Source organism: Elgaria multicarinata, chromosome 13, assembly GCF_023053635.1.
Source record: "Elgaria multicarinata webbii isolate HBS135686 ecotype San Diego chromosome 13, rElgMul1.1.pri, whole genome shotgun sequence".
In the NCBI taxonomy this organism is placed as follows: domain Eukaryota; kingdom Metazoa; phylum Chordata; class Lepidosauria; order Squamata; family Anguidae; genus Elgaria; species Elgaria multicarinata.
The window spans coordinates 15,616,953-15,637,186 of NC_086183.1; the positions used below are offsets into that span (position 1 = coordinate 15,616,953).

Sequence of the window (20,234 nt, forward strand, 5' to 3'; positions counted from 1 at the left end):
GGCATCAACATGGTCAGCATTTCCCAGTTTCAGGCTTTGCCGGAACGGTGACCTCTCTTCCCCACGGTCTGCGGCCTGGCTTGGTCTGCACAACTGACTTGGCAGGAAGGGCAGCCGTGGGTCCAGGGAGTCACTGTAGGAAGGGCAGCATTCCTCCTCCATGGCAGGTATCCACACCAAGGAGGAGGGGGCGCTGGCTTGGTTGGGAGTGCCTCCTCTCTCCTCTTGCAGGTCCTGCCTTCCCTCCCCTGGCTCAGCCAGATCCTGAAGGTATGGGCTTTCCATGGCATCTCCTCCCCCGAGGAGGGAGCAGGCGCACATGACACCCCCACAAGGCAGGCATGCCGGTGGGAGCTCCTAGACGGGGGCTTCCTGATGGGCGAGTGTTCGGAACAGCACCGAGGCCGCAGGTCAGGAGGAGGCAGAGGCTTTGGCCATGAATGCTCCTTGGGTCCTTGCTCCTCAACCGCCGAACCTCCTGGCCACGCTCCAGAGACATGGGGAAGCCGGCTCAGACTGTGGCCCCTGTGGGACTCCGCACTTGTCATTTCATTTATTGCCATACTTAAAAGGAAGTGTCAGATCCAAGGGCGTTGCGATTCTTCTCTGAACCACAGGAGTCTTTGCCCGGCGTTGTTCCTTCCGTTAGTTTGATATGTAAACATCAAGACTCTTGGATGTGTCTAGCTGAGGAGCGAGGTTTGGGTGCCAAGAGGCCTGCAGTGCCGCTTAAATCTTGACTGAAAAAAACCAAAGAGCAATCCCAAAATGAAGACGTCATGGCCCACGCGCGGAGTTCTTGTTTCCAATTTGGACGATGGCTGTAGTTGCATTAAAGGCCTTGTTCTCAGAAAGAAAACCGCAATGCTGGCTCTTTCTCTGCTTCCGTAGCACGGACGTGCCTTTCCTCCCCCCTCCCATATCCAACGAGCCCCTCCCCAGTTCTTGGCCCTCATTCTGTCATGGGAACACAGGGGTCAGCCCCGTGTTACAGGTCATGTTGTCCTTGCCAGGTAGCCGCCGGTCATTGAACGTGTGCATATTGATCACAGCATCCGTCTTCACCATGACAGGGGGCTGGGGCTTGTGTTTCACACGCCGGTGGCAGGTGAGCGACAGCCGGATCTCGTCAGCCATGGCACTGCAGAAGGAGCGCTGGAGGCAGAGGGCAAGAGGAAGAGGGAGGGAGGGAGGGAGAGACTTCCATTAGATCTGGCAATGGACACACTTGGGCTGCAGTGACCATAGGGAAGGGGCTGCAGGGGGTCGCCTGGAAGTACTTCAGCTAAAATGCATCAGGAGCATCTCCTTGTGTGCCCCCCCCTCACTCCCTGTGTCTTATGCATCGGCCCAAGTGTCAGGGCAACCCCCCCTTAAAACAGTCTTAGGAACAGGTCAGTGGGACATGTATGCCTCTGAATCTGCCGCATGGGACAGAACTGGAACAAAAAAGCAAGTTTCTAGTTCTCATGACGGTTCATGAGAACGCAGAACAAACACAACAACACATTGATGAAACACTTTCATAGGCTTGAAGTGCTTATTTTGTCATGATAGCACTCTTCAAATACTTAAAAGGTTGTCACACAGAGGAGGGCCAGGATCTCTTCTCGATCCTCCCAGAGTGCAGGACACGGAATAACAGGCTCAAGTTAAAGGAAGCCAGATTCCGGCTGGACATCAGGAAAAACTTCCTAACTGTTAGAGCAGTGCGACGGTGGAATCAGTTACCTAGGGAGGTTGTGGGCTCTCCCACACTAGAGGCCTTCAAGAGGCAGCTGGACAACCATCTGTCAGGGATGCTTTAGGGTGGATTCCTGCATTGAGCAGGGGGTTGGACTCGATGGCCTTGTAGGCCCCTTCCAACTCTGCTATTCTATGATTCTATGATTCTATTTTTATATAACTTATCTGGTGTGATGGCATGGGATGCTGCAACCTTGATGAAGCTAAGCGGGTCTAGGCCTGGTCAGTTTCTGGAAGGGTGACTACCAGGGAACCCCATGTACATTGATTCCTGCATTGAGCAGGGGTTTGGACTCGATGGCCTTGTTAGGCCCCTTCCAACTCTATGATTCTATGATTCTATGACTAGTGATTGAGAGAAGGGCCTTTTTGAACACATTTCCCCTTGCTAAGAAGTCTGAGGTCTTGAGGGTTCAGGCACCTCTTTCTAGCTCGGATCGTTTGGGGCCCTCGGCGCATTGGTGAGGGGAATGAAGGTGGCCCAGGCGCATACCACCTGGCGCCCTTGCCAATACCTGCTCTCGCTCGGCTGTCTTGCGCAGCTTGTAGATGAATTCTACAGTGGCTACGAACACGGAGAGGACCAGGCCGGCGGCCAGGACAATGAAGAGCCCGCCAATGTTCTGGATCCCGAGCGCGCTGGCCTCTTTGCTCTCCTCCTCGGGGCACCCATTGCTCCGCCACCATTTGTCCTTCATGGCATGCAGCTTGGCCTCTTCCTGAAGCTGAAGGATCGCAATGGTGATCTTGTCTCTATACGGCGAGCCTGAAGATGCAGAGAAAAGGGGCATCCCATAAGACACAGAGTGACAAAAGCTAAAGGCTCTAAAGCTGCTCTAAAGAACCCAGACAAGCTGAATCGGGCGAATTGGTCGAACTACACACGTCACGGAATCCTTCTTTGTACAATGTATTCTTCCGTTGCTAGTCCCACTGAAGGGCAAGGAGTGTGCCAGGACACTGCCCCACGAGAAACCCTATTAAGCCACCTCTCCACCTTTGGAGGTTTCATATGCTTTGCAGTCATAGGGACTAGAAAGCTGCTTTAAAAATCAAACACAGAGAAACTATCAGGCAGCTGAAATGTTGTGCACAGAACCACTCTGATGGGATCACGGCACACGCCCAGACCTGGCTAAGGTTGGCTTCGGAAAGCCTGTTTCAGAGGTAGCCAAACAGTCAATTCTACACAGTGTTGTGGGCTATTTGGTTGTTTGATTTTGACCGAGGTGGCTATTTGAATGCTTCATTAGACATGTGGCAAGAGGGGGACTCAGAACGGTTTTGGCTCAAGACAAGTTTCATAGTTTGTGCCCAGTATTACACCCTCAGGTGCCTTTCTCAGCCAGCGGACCCAATATTCCTGCAGGGTCTCTTCAGACATTATAGGGAACAAGCTCCTTGCTCCTTGAACGAGGAGCTGCATCCCTTGCAACCAAACCTGCATGTGCAGCACCAATGAGCCCACTCCCCAGCCTATGGCACAGAGAGCCTGCTTTCAGCTGCTGCCCCACGGCACCACCTCGCTCCCCCACTGGGGCTCTGCTGCTCCTCACCCATGGGAGTGCCGATCCCGTAGCCCTTAGAGTCAATAAGCCCCCCAATCTGGGTCAGGTTGCAGTTCCTTTGGGTGATGTACTCAATAGTGGTGGATTCCATCAGCAGGGCGTAGTCAGAGGTGAGGGTGCGCTGTATCCCTTCCTCGTTATTCTTCACAAGAGCCGAAGACTTGCTGCTCATGAAGGCCCACATTTTTTCAAAGGTTGAGATCTTGGATTTCTGAAACAACAGCCACATGGGAAAAAAACAGAAGAACAACACAGCTGTCTTTCTGTACAGTGACAAGCAGGACACACTTTTCAGTCTTTATATCTGCCGCTACCTACTTCCTCGAATTTGCACCACTGTCCAAGGTGGCTCATGTCACAGGAACTGTTTGTGCAACAAGATGTGCCGGTCCCTGAATTCAGACTGAACCAGAACATGTTTGATCCGCAAAACCCTTCTTGTGGAGCCATGTGCTTCCTCCCGGTGGCCCCAAGCCTTACTCAACTGTCCTGTGGAGGGCCCCAGGGTACCCTGAAGGCTGGTGCCTGTGCCCTTCCGTACTGCTCTGGTGTCTCAGCTCTGAATGCTAGGTTTCTTCACAGGGTAAACGCATAGGGTAGATGCTGCGCAGGAGGGGTCTGCAAGGGTCATCTATTTTTCTAAATTGAACTATCCCCATTCCAGGACTGGATGGATGCTATGAACATCACGAATGATGGATTAATTAATTTTGCCTACTTTAAGAAGACAGACATCCAGAAAGAGAGGGGGGAGGGAGAGAGAGAGAGGGCCTTGCTAGACCTACCGGATAATCCGGCCGGGAGTCGGGGTGACGGCATGCTACAGCTAGTGCACACCGTTGCCCTTTTCCACACATCAACACGCGACGGGGCAAGGGAAAGCCCCGTCGCGTGCTCCGCTTTTCCCCCCCTTAAAGGGCCATGTGTGCAGGAGCGCACCGCCGGAAAGTTAAGTGCTTTTTTAAAAAAAATAAAGGGTTCCCTGCTCCCCCTGATTCCCCCCTGATGTGTGATGCCCCCCCTGCCCACTCGCTCACCCGTCCTCCCCCCGTCCGCCATGTCTGTGTCCGTGCCCATTCTTCTTCCCCCGACCCCATCCGCCATGGCTGTGCCCATGACCATTCTTCTTCCCCCGCCCCCCGTCCCCGATGCCCGTGCCTGTTCTTCTCCCCCCCCTCTCCTGCCGGGTCGGTCTTTCCCCCAGCCCCCATCTCCCCCCCCATGATTCCCCCCCCCCCGGCCCAATGGGCACAGCACTCCTATGGAATGCTGTGCCCAGTCTGTGGCTTCTCCCGGCTATTCGCGAGTAAGTGAGCAGCCGGGAAAAGCCACGGAAGTCGCTAGACTTTCCGCAGCCCCGGCCTCAGGCCGGGGCTGTGGAAAAGCCGGGCCATAAGCGAATCCGCTTATCCCGGTTCAAGCGAGGTCTTAGCCCAGCCTGAGCCTGGAATCCCCTGTGCATCATCTGGATGCACAGGAGGGAGACTGGGCCTCACACCGCGCTAAGGCCTCGTCTAGCAACGGCCAGAGAGAGGCTACAGAGGAAAGAGGGCAAACCAGAAAGCAAGGAGCATTTTTTGACCCAAGTAAACAAGCAGGCCTAGCAGCACACTTCACAAGATGCATTTGGCCCACACAAGCAAATAAATCAATACAATGTGTATTTGATGATGATGATGATGATGATGATACCACCATTGGCTATCAAAGTTGAAGAACTATGGCAACAGGAAAAGGTCACAATTATTCCGTTAGTCACATCAGTCATCGGCATCACATCAAAAAGCTATGCAGAAAACCTTCAGAAACTGGGCCTACCAAAATACATCCACACCGACATCCAGAAACCAGTCATACTTAAAACATGCTTAATAGTCAGGACATTCCTGAATCAGTAAAAGGCAGCATGACTTGGCAAAGTCCGTTATGTCCATCTAGAAAACCCGCCCCGAGCAAGAAAAGAGAGATAATAATAATAGCAATCATAAATTGAGAAGGATTTGTATTAAAGATACAATCTAACCAAACCCTGTATTTCTTTTTTAAAAATGATGATAGAATTCATCAATTTGTATCTACAGAAACGTAAATAATTCAACAGCACACACTGCATCCCAATGCATTTTTTCACAACTTGGGAACACAGACTTACACTGCTGTCCTATACATATCTACTCAGAAGAAAGTCCCATTGAGTTCCATGGGACATACTCCCAGGGAAGTGAGTATAGGATTGCAGCCTCAAATGTATTCCCCTCCCCAACCCAAACACACACTGATTTTCTCCAGTCACAAACCAAAGGGGGGAAATGAACCCCCACCCCACCCCCCATAACTAATTTCAGCCAGGCAGGTGCCAGTTCAGAAGGGGAAATGATTCTGAGTTCAGTGATGTCCATAGAGGGGGAAATTAATATTTCATAACCCCCAACCCCAGAAACGAATTTTAAACACTGCATTACAGCAGCCTACCTACAAAAAGGGAAATGTCCCCACCCCATAAACAATTTTCACGGCAGTACTCTGCAGGTCTGTTTGCACAGGTAAGGCAAACAGCAAGCAAGCAACATTCATACTGATAAATCCACAAATTATCAGTGCAAGTCATGGGTGTCCACCCCCATCCTAAATGTATTTTTTAATTTATTTTAACATACACAGGCACACACACGTCCAGCTAGTTGCTGCCAGACTTTTCGGGACAAGAGAGTGTCTTCCTGGGCCAGTAGGCAGTTCAGACAAATGCTGCGTGTTCTGATCTCACGAGGTTACTTTGGAAAACCTGGAAATACAATGGGAAGATAAGCGAAGGAGTTGTGGTGCCTTTTTGTGAGCAGGTGAGGAGCGTGGGGGTGCTGCTGGGCCCGGCCCAGCCCGGCTTCCTGAGGGGCAAGTGGGCCCCCCTCCTCCGGAATTCCCTGCCTCTGGAGGTCAGGGAGGCACCAACTTTGTATTCCTTCTGGTGCCTCCGGAAAACATTGTTGTTCCAGGAAGCCTTGCCTTAGCGACCAGCCACGGTTTATTTTGCACTTTGTTTCTTTTAAAATATACTTTCAATGTGTTTTTATTCTATTTTATTTTGTCTACTGCTCTGAAATTCTGAATGGGGAGCAGTATGTAAATATTGTAAATAAATAAATAAAATAAGTAAGTAGGGTTTGTGGCCAAGAAGCGAAACCAAAAGTGACCCAGGAAATGGGTAGCGGAAATCCTTTTCTTTGGAAACAGAACTCTTGACTGGTTGAAAGTGGAAAGAAAGGCTTGTGGGTTTTCGACGAGGCTGCTAGAAAGCGAAGCAAAGGAACAGAGCTGCTTCTGTTTGTTTAGATATCCTTCAAAAATAAGGCAGTGAGTCAGACTTCATCCGCCATCCGCCATCGTGTAAGTGCTACCCAATGTGCCTGCCTCAAAAGAGACAGGCAATATCCAGGTACTGGCAAGGGTGGGGCACGAAAACATCCCAGCCAAAAATATGGAGGCAGCTACCAGGGCCAGATCTACACCACGCAGGACGTAACACATTGAAAACAGTTTGAAAACGATACACGGAGAGTGTTCGGTACAACTTGAACGACAGGAAAAGCTGGATATAGGGAACTAAAGCAAAATCCTCTATAAGATGTATTAAAATGTAAGCTGCTTACACAATGCCACAGACCGTTATGACTTCAGGCATGATAGTACGGGTCCAAGAGCATTTCTCCACGCACGGCTTTCTAAATATGCTCCTCGGTGAGCAAACGCTGCAGTTTTGAAAGAACCTGTAGGCTGTAACTGTATTGCATTTCCCCTGCCAGGAACATGAGGGATACAGGGCACGTTCATGACCAAAGTTTGTACCAAGTACAAAGACTTCGATGAAGCTGCCAGAGAACACTCAGAAAGTGGGTGGCGGAGTGGGCCACGTGGCGATGCGTCTCTCACTGCTTTCTGTCATGACCAGGGAAAAGCATCTTGCTAGCGCTTTTGCAAGAGCTATAGAGGAAAGCTATAGAAGCTGTGCTCCGTCACTCTGTCGCACCAGCCACATGACCTTGCTCCAAGTTCGTGGAAAGACCAGTACTGCAGCCAACATGATAGACCTTTTACAGTTTCATGTTGAGGCAGGCGATGAAACATTAAGAAAAAGTGGGACAGGCAATGCTAAGAACACATCTGCCAGAATGCATGATGAGTTTATTTACATATTGTTGGTTTATTACATTTCTAATCCACCCAATAACTAATGTTTGCTGGGCAGATTACAAACAGTACAAAATCTAAAATGCCCTAGAACAGTTAAAAATATAAAATACAATCCAAATATTTAAGAGAATAAAAGAATAAATACAACAAAGTTAATAAAGTTGTATGGCCAGAGTTTGAGGGACTATAGTGCTATGAAGACGTAACACCTCCAAGAGGTGTTCTCAGTTTTAGCAGATGAAACAGCAGATAATTCTGGCATAGAATAACTGTCTCTTGGAGTATGATTTGTGGAAGAAAGCGATGGAAGAAAGCTTCTGTCCATGAGGAATTCCTTGGGGTCTTTTCAACCATAGACATAGCCAACCCTATCCTATCTGCTTGTTCTGGATTGGAACCAGATCTCAATAAGTTAGTTGGACAAGGCTATGATAGTTGTTCAACCAGAAGGTGAGCTTCAAGCACAATCCAGGGCAATCTTTCCTCAGGCAACCTTTGTCCACTGCTCATCCCACAGACTTTATGTTCTGGACAGTGTACATGATGTGCGTACTACAGCTACCACCATTAAAGCCATCGTCATTTTTCCCCATGAGAGCATCCGAAGATGGCATCTAATCCCCAACATACCAGTACTACATGAAACACGGTGGACTCAAAAATACAAGAGTATCCATGTGTTTGCAAAAAATTGCATAAGTATTATCTCACAACTCAAGCAATTAGCAGGCTCAAGCAACACCAAGACATGACAACTGTTGTACCAGTCTTTGTGTGCATCATGGACATCTTTAATTGTTTGTCTTGTGATCATAAGCAAATACTCTTTGATGTTAGAGACAGTCACTCAAGATCTGCAATCTGTGAAGTTAGATGTAATGAAATGAAAGCACATATACAAGAGTTGCTGGGAATAATGGAACAACACCGGAGACGTTTAGCACAATAATAGAGAAGTGCAAGGAAGGGGCAGATGAAGTGGACGTAGATCTTAAAGCACCACGACTGACTGTACAACTACAACAACAACAATGAAAACCTGTGGCAATCACCCCAACCTATCCAGAGAACAGTTCTACTGGCAGTCCACCTACATTCCCTACCTGGATTCGCTTATTACCTTACTAATGACTCATTTCAGTGATAAAACCAACCTGCTTACAGTTTGCTGAAACTACATCTATGTCAGGCCTTAGCTAGACCAGCCTTTATCCCAGGGTGAACCCCGGGATCGTCCGTGTGTCCACATGATGCACAGCGGATCCCGGGATCAGGGAGGGATCATCCCTCCCTTGCCCCGGGATACAGCCCTGCACTTTGGGCCTGCTTTTTCTGCAGTCCCAGGCTGAGCCCAGGATTGCAGAAGGTGTGGCCTGTTGCTGTGGCATGACCCAGCTCCATACGATTACTCACGCGGAGCCACGCACGGGGTGCAATGCTCCTCAGAAGCGCTGCGCCCATCGGGGGCAGGGTGGGGGAGCGGGGAAATAAGGTTAATTTTTTTTAAAAAAAACTTACCTCTGCGCACGAGCGTTCATGCGCTCCATCCCCTTTAAAAAATAAAAAATAAATGGCGGGCGCGACGCTTCTCTTCCTGAGGTCTTCACGCCTTATGTGTAAACGGAGGCAACATCTCACGTTAAGTCCAATGCGAGGTCTCCCCTCCTCTCCCCCAGACTTTCAGGTAGGTCTAGCTAAGGCCTCAGATGTACCAAACTGTAAAAAGACCTTCAGGCTCATGCCAATTTCATTCAAGAACTTTACACATTTGAAAAATTTGGGGATGAGTCTGTTACATGGTATATGTTGTGGGCAAAAGGGTAGACCAAAGAAATGCACCCAGCATTGTGTGACCTATGCAACATGACCCTGAGTGAACTACTGGACCATACCAAATGGTTCCCAGCTGTTAAAATGCCCATCCTTACAGCACTTTCTGTCCCAGCTACCAAACACACAATTGAACGATCCTTTAGCACTTTGTGCAGGATGAAGACATGGCTACGTTTGACAATGAGGGAAGATCAATTCTCTGGCTGTGTTTCTTAGATGTCCACAGGGCAAAGTTGAAGACCTATCCCAGGGGGAAAGTATAAAATAAGTTATTGACTGTTTTGGCTAAGGCCCTTAAAGACTCCACCTTTTGTTTAAAGTTGATCCAGTTTGTATTATATTTAGGAATGTACGGATTTTGCAAAACCCATTCCATCAGTGTTTCAGAGATTGTCAGGTACCTTTCGTTCCATCATCCGCACATCGATGGAATCAGATTTATTTATTTATTAAGTTTCTAAATTTGGACAAATTCACATTTGCACACATGCAAATTTGCAAATGCAAAATTGCACACATTTCCCAAAACAGCACATTTTCATGCTTCAGCCTATAGAGGAAATGCACATTTTTGGCTGTTTAAAAAATAAAAGCAGATTTTTCTGTGATGAAATTTGCGCAGAATTCCTGAAGGTTAGAAATATGGTCTGCCAGTCTGCAGGATCCTCCCAACAGGATTGTAAGCCTATGCGGCAGGGTCTTGCTATTTACTGTTTTACTCTGTACAGCACCATGTACATTGATGGTGCTATATAAATAAATAAATAAATAAATAAATAAATAAATAAATAAATAATAAGGGGAGAAACTGTCCACTGTGGAATCCATGGGTCAGATTCATTAAAAAAACTGAACTCATTTGGTTCCATTGTGGATTTCTCCCTAATTATATTTTCCTTTGGGTTATGGATAGACAAGCAATAGCAAAAAAAGAAAAAAGTCTGACTGGTTTCAGACCTTATGTCTGGCATTCACCATGGCCAAGGCAGATCCTGTGTAAAAAGTGTGAAATTCAGCCTTAGGGTTTTTTTTCAATTTGGTTCAGAGTCCTACAGTATTGTTGTTCAATAGACAAATTGAAGCTGCATGTCCTTGCAGTGCCTTACTGTGTTATTGTAAAATGGACAAATAAAACAATTTGTTAGAAGTTTGTTCTGAAATGTCTAATCCCACACAATACAGTAAATCACCGAGAGCTACAGCCCACCACTGTTTCTCTTCAGCATCAGCTAATGGTTTGTGGGGTTTAGTCATATAAAGACTGCAGACAGCCAAGTCAACAACCTGTTACAAGTCATAGATCTCCCCCCGCCCGAATTATTTCTGCAGACACCCATAAGGCAAGCTGGAGGCTTGAGTCAAAGCTGGAATGGGAATGAACGAAAGGAAGAAATAAATCCTCAGAGTTGCTGCTGCTCTCTAACCTTGGACAATCGCTGGAGGAAAAAGCCAGCCTAGGAGAGGCAGGGTCAAATAGCAAAAAACAAAACAAAAAGGGGGGGGGAGAAAAGAAAAAGAATCATAGAATCATAGAATAGCAGAGTTGGAAGGGGCCTACAAGGCCATCGAGTCCAACCCCCTGCTCAATGCAGGAATCCGCCCTAAAGCATCCCTGACAGATGCTTGTCCAGCTGCCTCTTGAAGGCCTCTAGTGTGGGAGAGTGTTACCTACTTTTCTAAATCTGGGTTTTCTTGATGAGCAGGGTACCAGGGTGGGTGCCTGGCTGCCCCCTGCCTCACACACAGAGAAGGAAACAAACCCGCCCCCCGCCCCGCCCAGCATGCTGCTCTACAACAAAGAAAGGTGGGCAGCTCAGAGCCTATGTGCCGGTGTGTCTTTTTGAAAACAAAAAGCTGTAGAAAGAAAGTCAATGTCTTTAGGCTTCGAATGAGTGTTAAGCTAATTCCACCGCTTGAGTAGTTATTCCCCACTCTGTGTGCAGGCCACACTTTGGGCCAAAGTCCCCCTAAGACCTGCATTGGTTTTTTACACATGCCCATATCTCAGTTACATGTCCATGTGAACAAGGGCATGTGACAACACTTGGGGGGGGGGGATATGCAAAATTATATAGCAACACCTCCCACTCCTCCATGCTGAGCAGCCATGATTTCAAAGCCTAAAAACTGGGACGTGTGTGTCATGAAAATGTCATGTTCTCACTCATTGCCATAAAAGTCAAGTCACACTCCAACTGAAAGCATCTCCAATTAGGGGTATGCTTTGATTACATGCAAATTAACTCCCACTTTCCCCACGTCATCTTGGAGAGAGTATATTCTTTTTTTAATAACCCTATTAGTTGTCAAATGTCCACTGTAATTGCTTGCTATTAAAAGCTAACAGTCAATACAGCAGGCAATTAACAACATCAGCTTTTGAAGTTAATCAGGTATCTGTCATGTATTGATTTAAGCGCCAAGCAGCGCTTTAAAAAATCCAAACAGAAGATTTATTGAGACGCAGCACCCTTTGTTATATCTTGATTGGATGTTATAAACATACTCTAGTTTCTAGCAAGTGAATTGCAGTTTAAATTGGGCATTTTATTCAAATTAATACATGTGTCTTGCAATAGCAGTCGATAGGCAAACCATCTGCTAATTTGGGCATCTGTTTTCAATTGGTGACAGGTATACCCTCCATGCAGGTTGACAGGAAACCCTAGTGTGAATGTAACAACTTCCCCCTGCATTGAGAAGGTCTACAGACTCCAAGCACAGCATCGTGTTGTGGAGCGAGACCTCAACATAGGGTGCTCCCTTATACTGAGGACCTTGCTAGACCATGCCAGATAAGCCGGCAGGGAGGCGGGGCGACGGCGCGCTAACTTTAGCGTGCGCCGCCCCGCCTCCTAGACGCACGACGCACAGGGACTACGGAAGCCCTGCAGCGTCAGCCTTTTTTGTTGTTGTTGTTGTAGTTAAAGGGGCCACGTGCGCCCCGAAGCCGCCAGACAAGGTAAGTGCCTTTTTAAAGAAATTAAGCCCCCTCCGCTCCTGATCCCCCCCCCCGCCATCCCCGATGCCTCCCTGGCCACTCTTTCCCCGCCCGCCCTCTCTCTCCCCGATGCCCATGCTGCCCTCCCTCCCTCTCCCCGATACCATGCCCGTGCCCGCTCTCCCTGTCCCCGATGCCATCCCGGTGCCCGGCCTTCTACCCCCCTCTCCTGCCGAGTCCAGCCTTCCCCCCCCCCCCCGGCCCGATGGGCACAGCGCTCGTATGAGTGCTGTGCCCAGTCCGTGGCTTTTCCCGGCTACTCACGAGTAAGCGAGTAGCCGCAAAAAGCCACGGACCTTGCTAGACGTTCCGCCGCCCTGGCCTCAGGCCGGGGCTGCGGAAAAGGCATGCCGTAAGCGACTTCGCTTATGGCGCGTTAGGGGAGGCCTCAGCGCGGCCTGACCCTGGATTCCCCTGTGCGTCATCTGGATGCACAGCAGGGAAACCGGGCCTCACAGCGTGCTAAGGCCTCATCTAGCAAGGCCCTGAGTCAGATCATTAGTTTATGAGTTGACACCGACTGGCCACGGCCCTCCAAGGTTTCAGGCAGGGTCCTTCCCTAGCCCTGTCTAGAGATGCTGGGACCAAACCTGGGACCTTCTGCAGGCAAAGCAGGGCCTCCGTTGCCACTGAGGGATGGCCCCTCGCTGCACAGGCCCAAGGACGTCAACTGAAAGGAAGATGCCACCCTCCAGTCCTAGCTTTGGCCCCAAAGTCTTGATGGCTTTAAAGGCCTAAGCAGCACCCCAAGCTCGGTCCAGAAATGCACAGGTGACCAGTGCAACTGATGCAGAATTGGTACATTACGATTTGCCCACTTAGCCCCACAAGCCTGAGGATCTACGTTTTGTCTCCGTTGCATCCTCTAGGCCGCCTCTTCCTTTCCATCAATCTCCTGATCACCCCCTCTGCCCTTGAGCCTTCTGTGGTCTGTGCTGGAGCAGCCCCTCCCCCCTGGAGCAAGCCCCCTTCTTCCGTCCAAACCCACCTCTTCAGCCAAGCATTTCCTAGATCCTATCGCTTGCACTTGAGCTGCTTCTCACTTGTTGGGGAAGCACTTCTTTTTAATAGTAGCTGAAGTAAAGGTCCCATGGGGGGACACACCACGGCCACGTTCACTCATCCCTCCTGCCTTGCCTGTGTGAATGGACCGTCCCTGAGCAAGCAGCCGAAACAAGATGTTGATATCAGCTTCCATTCACCTCGAACACTAAAATAAACCTTTTCAATGAAATCAGTTCACATGGGCAGCTATGACACTTTTGAAGCCCAAGTAATGAAGAATCCTACATGCATGCGTGAACCGCTCCCAGTTCCTAGAAAGCCGCTTCATCATTTGCTGCCGGAGGTAAAAGTGTTGGGTTTCCATTTGCGCGAGGCTGGAACCAGGCGTCAGGAGCTGCCGGCCATCGAGCACAGCAACTGCCCTTCTTCCCCTCCTCCCTCTGCCCTAGAGTGACCATATGAAAAGGAGGACTGGGCTCCTGTATCTTTAACAGTTGTATTGAAAAGGGAATTTCAGCAGGTGTCATTTGTATATATGGGGAACCTGGTGAAATTCCCTCTTCATCACAACAATTAAAGCTGCAGGAGCCCTGCCCTTTTTTAAATCTGGTCACTCTAGGATAGCTCCTGCAACTTTAACTGTTGTGATGAAGAGGGAATTTCACCAGGTCCCCCATATATACAAATGACACCTGCTGAAATTCCCTTTTCTGTGCAACTGTTAAAGATACAGGAGTCCTGTCCTCCTTTTCATATGGTCAGCCTACTCTGCCCTGCAGCACCATCACATGCTAAAGTCTTCCCACCCCTACTTAGGAAGGAAATAAACTGATTTCCAACTCCATGGCTGAGGCTTGATGGGGAAACAGCCACCTGGTCCCAGTGTGGGCTGAATTCTGCCCACCTGCCAGAAACCTCCCCAAGCCTTCCCCTCTTCCATCCTATTGGACATGATGATTGCAATCATTGAACAGAATGTTCCTTGACCATGAGTTTATCAATCTCAAACTGCAATCCTGTTCTCTCAACTTCTGCTTCACTTTTTCCAGAGGGGTCGTGGACCCGCTTTTGGGAGAAGACGGAGCCAAAGTAGGAATTGAGCACTTCAGCCTTTTCTTTGTCACCTGTTATCAATTTGCCATCCTCATTAAGCAGCTGAACCACCATTTCTTTCCTCTGTCTTTTACTACGCACGTATCTGAAGAAAGCCTTTTTATTGCTTTTAGCATCCCTCGCTAATCCCAGCTCATTCTCAGCTTTAGCCTTCCTGACGCCATTTCGGCATTTCTGTGCTACTTGTCTGTACTCTTCTTTTGTAGCCTGGCCTTCCTTCCACTTCCTATATGTATCCTTTTTTGTTTTCAGGTCTTCTCTAAGCTGTTTGTGGACCCGCATTGGCTTCTTCTGTTGTCTTCTCCCATTTTTCCTTGTAGGAATTTGTTTTAATTGTGCCTTTAAAATTTCCTTTTTAAGAACCTCCCACCCATCTTGGACTCCTTTTTTCATTAGGGTTACTTGCCATGGGACCTTACTTATCATTGTTCAGAGTTTATTAAAATTGGCTTTCCTAAAGTCCAGAGTACGTGACTCAGACTCCCTTTCTATTTCTTCTGTTCTTTTTGAACAAGTTGTACCCTTCAATTACTATATTCCAGTCATGGGAGTCATACCACCAAGTTTCAGTTATACCTATTAAGTCGTATTTGCCTTCATGTATTAAGATTTCAAGTTCATTTCCCATACTGTGGGCATTAGCATATAGACATCGAAGACCATGTGCTTTATAGTCTGGATTCCTTCCTACATTATTGTGAAGACTATTACTGGGCGCCATTAGACCTGTTTTCTCTGTTATGTTGCATAAGCCTTCATCCATTGTTGCCTCCAAGTTTATGTCTCCCTCTGCCATGGGTTTCAGTTTAAATCCCTCCTGATGACGTTCTTCAGGCTGTGGCCAAACACATTCTTCCCAGCCCTTGTGAGGTGCAACCCATCACTTGCCAGCAGTCCATCTTCCAAGAAGCGTAGCCCACAGTCCCAGAATCCGAATCTCTCACGTCGGCACCACCTTCGTAGCCAGTCATTCACTCAAAGTATTTTTCTTTCCCTTTGTTCCTCTACCAAGAACTGGAAGGATGGATGAGAAAACTCTCTGGGCCCCAAAGTTACTGAGTTTCCTACCTAAAACTTCAAAGTTGTGCGCCAAACAAGACTTTCCCCTGGACTTGGAGAACCCAGGTGGGATTGCATAGGGGGGCGCTAAGAGGCAAAGGGGCAGCAGGGAGGCACTCAAGGTGGCCTTTTCTGGACCAGGAGTTTTGGTTACAGAAGGAAATTTCTGATCGCTATCCTGCACTATGGAGAGTGGTTCAGAAGATCCTGGTTGCATTTCCAATATCATATTTGGTGGAATGTGGTTTTAGTGTGGTCTGACTACTTCTCTCCAAGCAAAGAAATTGACTCCAGATTACTAAACGTGGTGATTTAAGACTCATGTTAAGTGACTTTAAATCAGACATTGGGAAACTGATATCACTTCATCAAGCCCATCCATCACATTAAGAATTTACAGAATAGTGAGTTACTCTATCTGCCCTAGTTAATAAATGTGATATCTTGCTAAATGACTATCAGACTTTGAAAAGATGATATCACTGGATCAAGTTCATCAATTATGTTTAATTGAATAAACTAAAAAATGTAATTGGATTTTGAATAAATATTCAATTAATTGTTACTGTTTTGAATTTTATTGTTATTATCTTCCTTAGTGGTCGTTGAAAACCACTATTCTGAATAATGAGTTTTATAGTGTAGGGTAGGGGGCACTGGGCATGAGTTTGTGGAACCAAGGGGGCGGTTACCTGAAAAAGTTTGGGAACCAGTGGGCTTTTAATGGGCATTCTCCAAGTCTTATTCAAATTATAGAGGTGGGGTCAGCTGTTAAAGTACATTTTAAAAAGTCTTTGGGGTCCCCATGCCTCATCTTGAACCTGATATTTCATACTGCTTGAAGGTTGCCACTTGCAGGCTCAGGAAAACTCAGAGCAAAGATATCCTGGTGCATATGTCACATAAATAAATGCTGTGCGGAAGAGGGGGGTGGTTCAGATGACATGCTAAGCCATGGTTAGGCTGCTAACCCTTTTGCAGCAAATGGTTAGTGAGTGTGTTTAAACCAGTGATGGGTCGTGACCCAAAAGTGGGTCACGAGATCAGTCCAGACAGGTTGCAGTAAAGATGTTGCCACCATGTTGGGAAATTGTGAAAGTTGTGACTCCCATGGTGCAGTTTGGGAGTCCAAGGTGGGTCTCGGGACTGGACCAATTGAAGACCACTGGTTTAAACTGTCATTACATAGCCATCATGGTTATGATAACTGTGGTGATGAAGAGGGAATTTCACCAGGTTCCCCATATATACAATGACACCTGCTGAAATTCCCTTTTCTATGAAACTGTTAAAGATACAGGAGCCCTGTCCTCCTTTTCATATGGTCACCCTAACTAAAATCCCACGTATGCATACCTTTGAGTAAACCCTATTGAACAGAAACTTACTTCTGAGTAAACAGATGTAAGACCTCAGAAGTAAGCATAGGGTTGCAGAGCACTTCTTTCCAGTTTGCTGTTTTAGACTTTAAAAAAAGCATCTGAGTGACCATACTATTAAAAGTCAGTTCTATATGTGTTTACTCAGACACTACTTGATCACTACTTTTTAAAGCATTTGAGGAAGGGGTATCTTAGGGTGACCATATGGAAAGGAGGACAGGTCTCCTGTGTCTTTAACAGTCATATAGAAAAGGGAATTTCAGAAGATGCCGTTTGCATGCACGCAGCACCTGGTGAAATTCCCTCTTCATCACCGCAGTTAAAGGTGTAGGATCCCTTCTCTCTTTTGTATCTGGTCAGGAGGGCAGGGTGCCTGCAGCTTTAACTATTGTGATGAAGAGGGAATTTCACCAGGTGCTGAATGACACCTGCTGAAATTCCCTTTTCAATACAACTGTTAAAGATACAGGAGCCTTGTCATCCTTTTCACATGGTCAACTTAGGTATCTTGCATGCATCCCCTCTCCCTTAAAAGTGGGTGGCAGGATCCCCTGGTGCTAAAGAAGTCCACTGAGACCCCAACTGGAGCACATATCTTGCCCCTTGGGCAACTCCCCCCCCCCCAAATATCGCTGTCTTGTAGATGTGTTTTCTGGCTTTGTTCCCCGTTCCTTTTGCCCTTTTGCACAAGCAGCCCTGACAGGCACTTGATGAAATATCAACATTGGTTGGATTCTAACTCTTATCCCAGTAAATAATTCAGACCCTAAGAGCCTTCCTGCTGCATCAGAACAATCCCCAGTATCCTGTGCTCATAGGCAACTATTTCAGGCCAAATACTTGTGGTGTATTAGAACAAAAACAACAACCACAGGGTACTTTTTAAAGCTTTGTTTACTAGGGTGACCATATGAAAAGGAGGACAGGGCTCCTGTATCTTTAACAGTTGTATTGAAAAGGGAATTTCCTCTTCATCACAACAGTTAAAGCTGCAGGTGCCCTGCCCTTTTTTAAATCCGGTCACTCTAGTATAGCTCCTGCACCTTTAACTGTTGGGATGAAGAGGGAATTTCACCAGATTCTCCATATATACAAATGACACCTGCTGAAATACCCTTTTCTATGCAACTGTTAAAGATACAGGAGCCCAGTCCTCCTTTTCATATGGTCACCCTGTGTTTACTAAATTCAAGTAAAATAGACATGCTAAATTATAGCCCTCTAAGGCAGCAGTGGACAACTTGGGGCCCTCCAGATGTTTTGGCCTATAGGTCCCATCAGTTCTAGCCAATTTATCCAATGGTGAGGGATGCTGGGAGCTGTAGACGAAACATTTGGAAGGCCACAAGTTGCCCACCTTTCAAGGGCATCAGAAGTGGTGCAAACTGAAAATGTTCCTATGCAAATGATCCTAATTTGCATTGGGGAAAAATTCCAATACAAATGGAGAATTTCCCTATGCAAATGGAGCTGTATAAGTTAACCTAACTTGCATTCCAGCAAATTTTCCCATTTATTTATTTTTTCCTGGAAAAGCCAGAGAAGAGGGTATGCTGGGAAATGCAGCCTGCATGGCTGATGCCAAAGCACAGGCAGGAGGAAGGCTTTGCAGCTTTAGAGGCAAAGTCTGACCAAACGTGGATCTTCGTTCTTTGCCATGGCCTCAGATACCTCCTGGGTGGCCTATTTATCTCAGGCCTCCTCCTCTCTCCCTTGCACAGGGCAACTGGTAGAAAATAAAAGGGCCTGCAGGGCACGGGGAACCCCTGCCCTCCCACATCCCGGCTCAGGAAATGTTTCCCATGGCAACAGGAGATACGGAGAACTGCTCATTCGGCTGTACAAGCCTACCAAAGCATGTGCGTGATTGTGCATTAGCACATACAAGAAGCAACTGCTGGCATCAACCCAGTTTTTCTCCCTGGACTCTTCACTGATTCTGGTGGATTTCTGAGCTGCCCCTATAGCCGTTTCCTTCCAGGCCAGCTCATTCTCAGAAAATCATACCTTGCTGGTGGATCATACCTGGCTGCCCTCCATTGGAAACAGTATGATAGGCCAGATGATCACGTAGCTCTCTCAAGCAGCACGCGTATGTTATTATGGATGTCTCTCAACAAGGTCTGCTCGTAACAGCTACAGGAGCCTCCTTGTGCAGGGGTACTCTATGTGTGAATGCCGGGGGCTGAGAACAATCAATAGGGCAGGGGGGACACCGTCCGGCCTGTGGACCTTCTCAGGCCTTGCATCTGAGCAGGTGCAGTTGCTGCTTTACCCAGGCAGGCCGGCAGGCAGGCCAGAGGGCTCCTTGGCCCTTTCCCCTGGAGATGCTGGGGTTGAACCCGGAGCCTTCTGCACGTCAAGCAAGTGCTCCACCGTTCCGTGGCCAAGCATCATTTCACTGGGTCTGGTCAAACCTTGTCATAAGGCCCCCCCCTTCCTCCCCACTCCTTCTGACAAAAGGGTTTGTCTGCTTGTTTAGCCACCTTCCACTTCTGCCTGCCTGATTTGTATTTACAGCCTGACGTGGCAGAATTAGCCCCACTAGAGAAGTCATTATTGGGGACTCTAGACTAGGAGGCCAGCGATGGCCCTGGGATGCGCCCGGCGTCTTCGTCAACATTCCCTTGTGCCTTCTCTGACCAGGGATCCCCTCGCTGCAGCGCTCCAGCCAGGCCCGCTGTTTGCTCTGGGAGCAGATTGACAAGCATTTCCTGCCTTCGGGTGGATGGTTCCTTGCCATCTTCAGTATCTGGAGGTCAGAAGAGATTCCCCACCCTCCCCAACAAACCCTAACCAGTGATCTGCAGCCAAACAAATGCATGAACTGAAATCAACATGTGAAATCTAGCTCTCTGGCTTTGCTAGCCTTTGGCTCACGCTCCTCCCACCTCCCAAGCACCCCTCCCCTTCTCTTCCAATGGCCACGCCCCTAACACACACACACACACACACACACACACACACATACATACACACTTTCTGCAGGCTCTCTCTTCTGTGCTCTTTCCAGCCTTTGCTCTCTTCCCCAAGGGTCTGCTGCTCACACAAAGGCAGCACATTCAAACCTTGCCGGAGGTGCCCTTGCAAAGACGAAAAGAAGCTGGAGGTGTAGTCAATATGGGCCAAGTTACTAGCAGGCACATGACTGCTCCTCCAACACTTGCACAGCTCCAACCCAAACCACCTCCCAATTCATTTCTGGGTGCAGCTCTGACATGTTCAAGGAGAAGGAGAGGGGGACGCCGTCCCCTTCAGAGTTCTGCATTTTGGCTCGCCGGTCTTGCCATGATTAATGCTCCAATACTCCTGACTGTGCCTTTCCACGTGTGCCTGGAGGCC

The 20,234-nt window shown here is 48.0% G+C and overlaps 1 protein-coding gene across 1 annotated transcript in view; it reads right to left on the minus strand.

Moving 5' to 3' along the window:
- Nucleotides 1–530: 530 nt before the first annotated feature.
- Nucleotides 531–20,234, minus strand: part of GRIK3 (glutamate ionotropic receptor kainate type subunit 3) — a 221,864-nt gene continuing 202,160 nt past the window's right edge. The window contains exons 14-16 of the mRNA XM_063139860.1: nt 3,303–3,525; nt 2,262–2,512; nt 531–1,155 (exon numbers count right to left, since the gene is read on the minus strand). Coding sequence (XP_062995930.1) covers nt 961–1,155; nt 2,262–2,512; nt 3,303–3,525 — 669 coding nt within the window. The 3' untranslated portion in view covers nt 531–960. The remainder of the gene's footprint in view (nt 1,156–2,261; nt 2,513–3,302; nt 3,526–20,234) is intronic.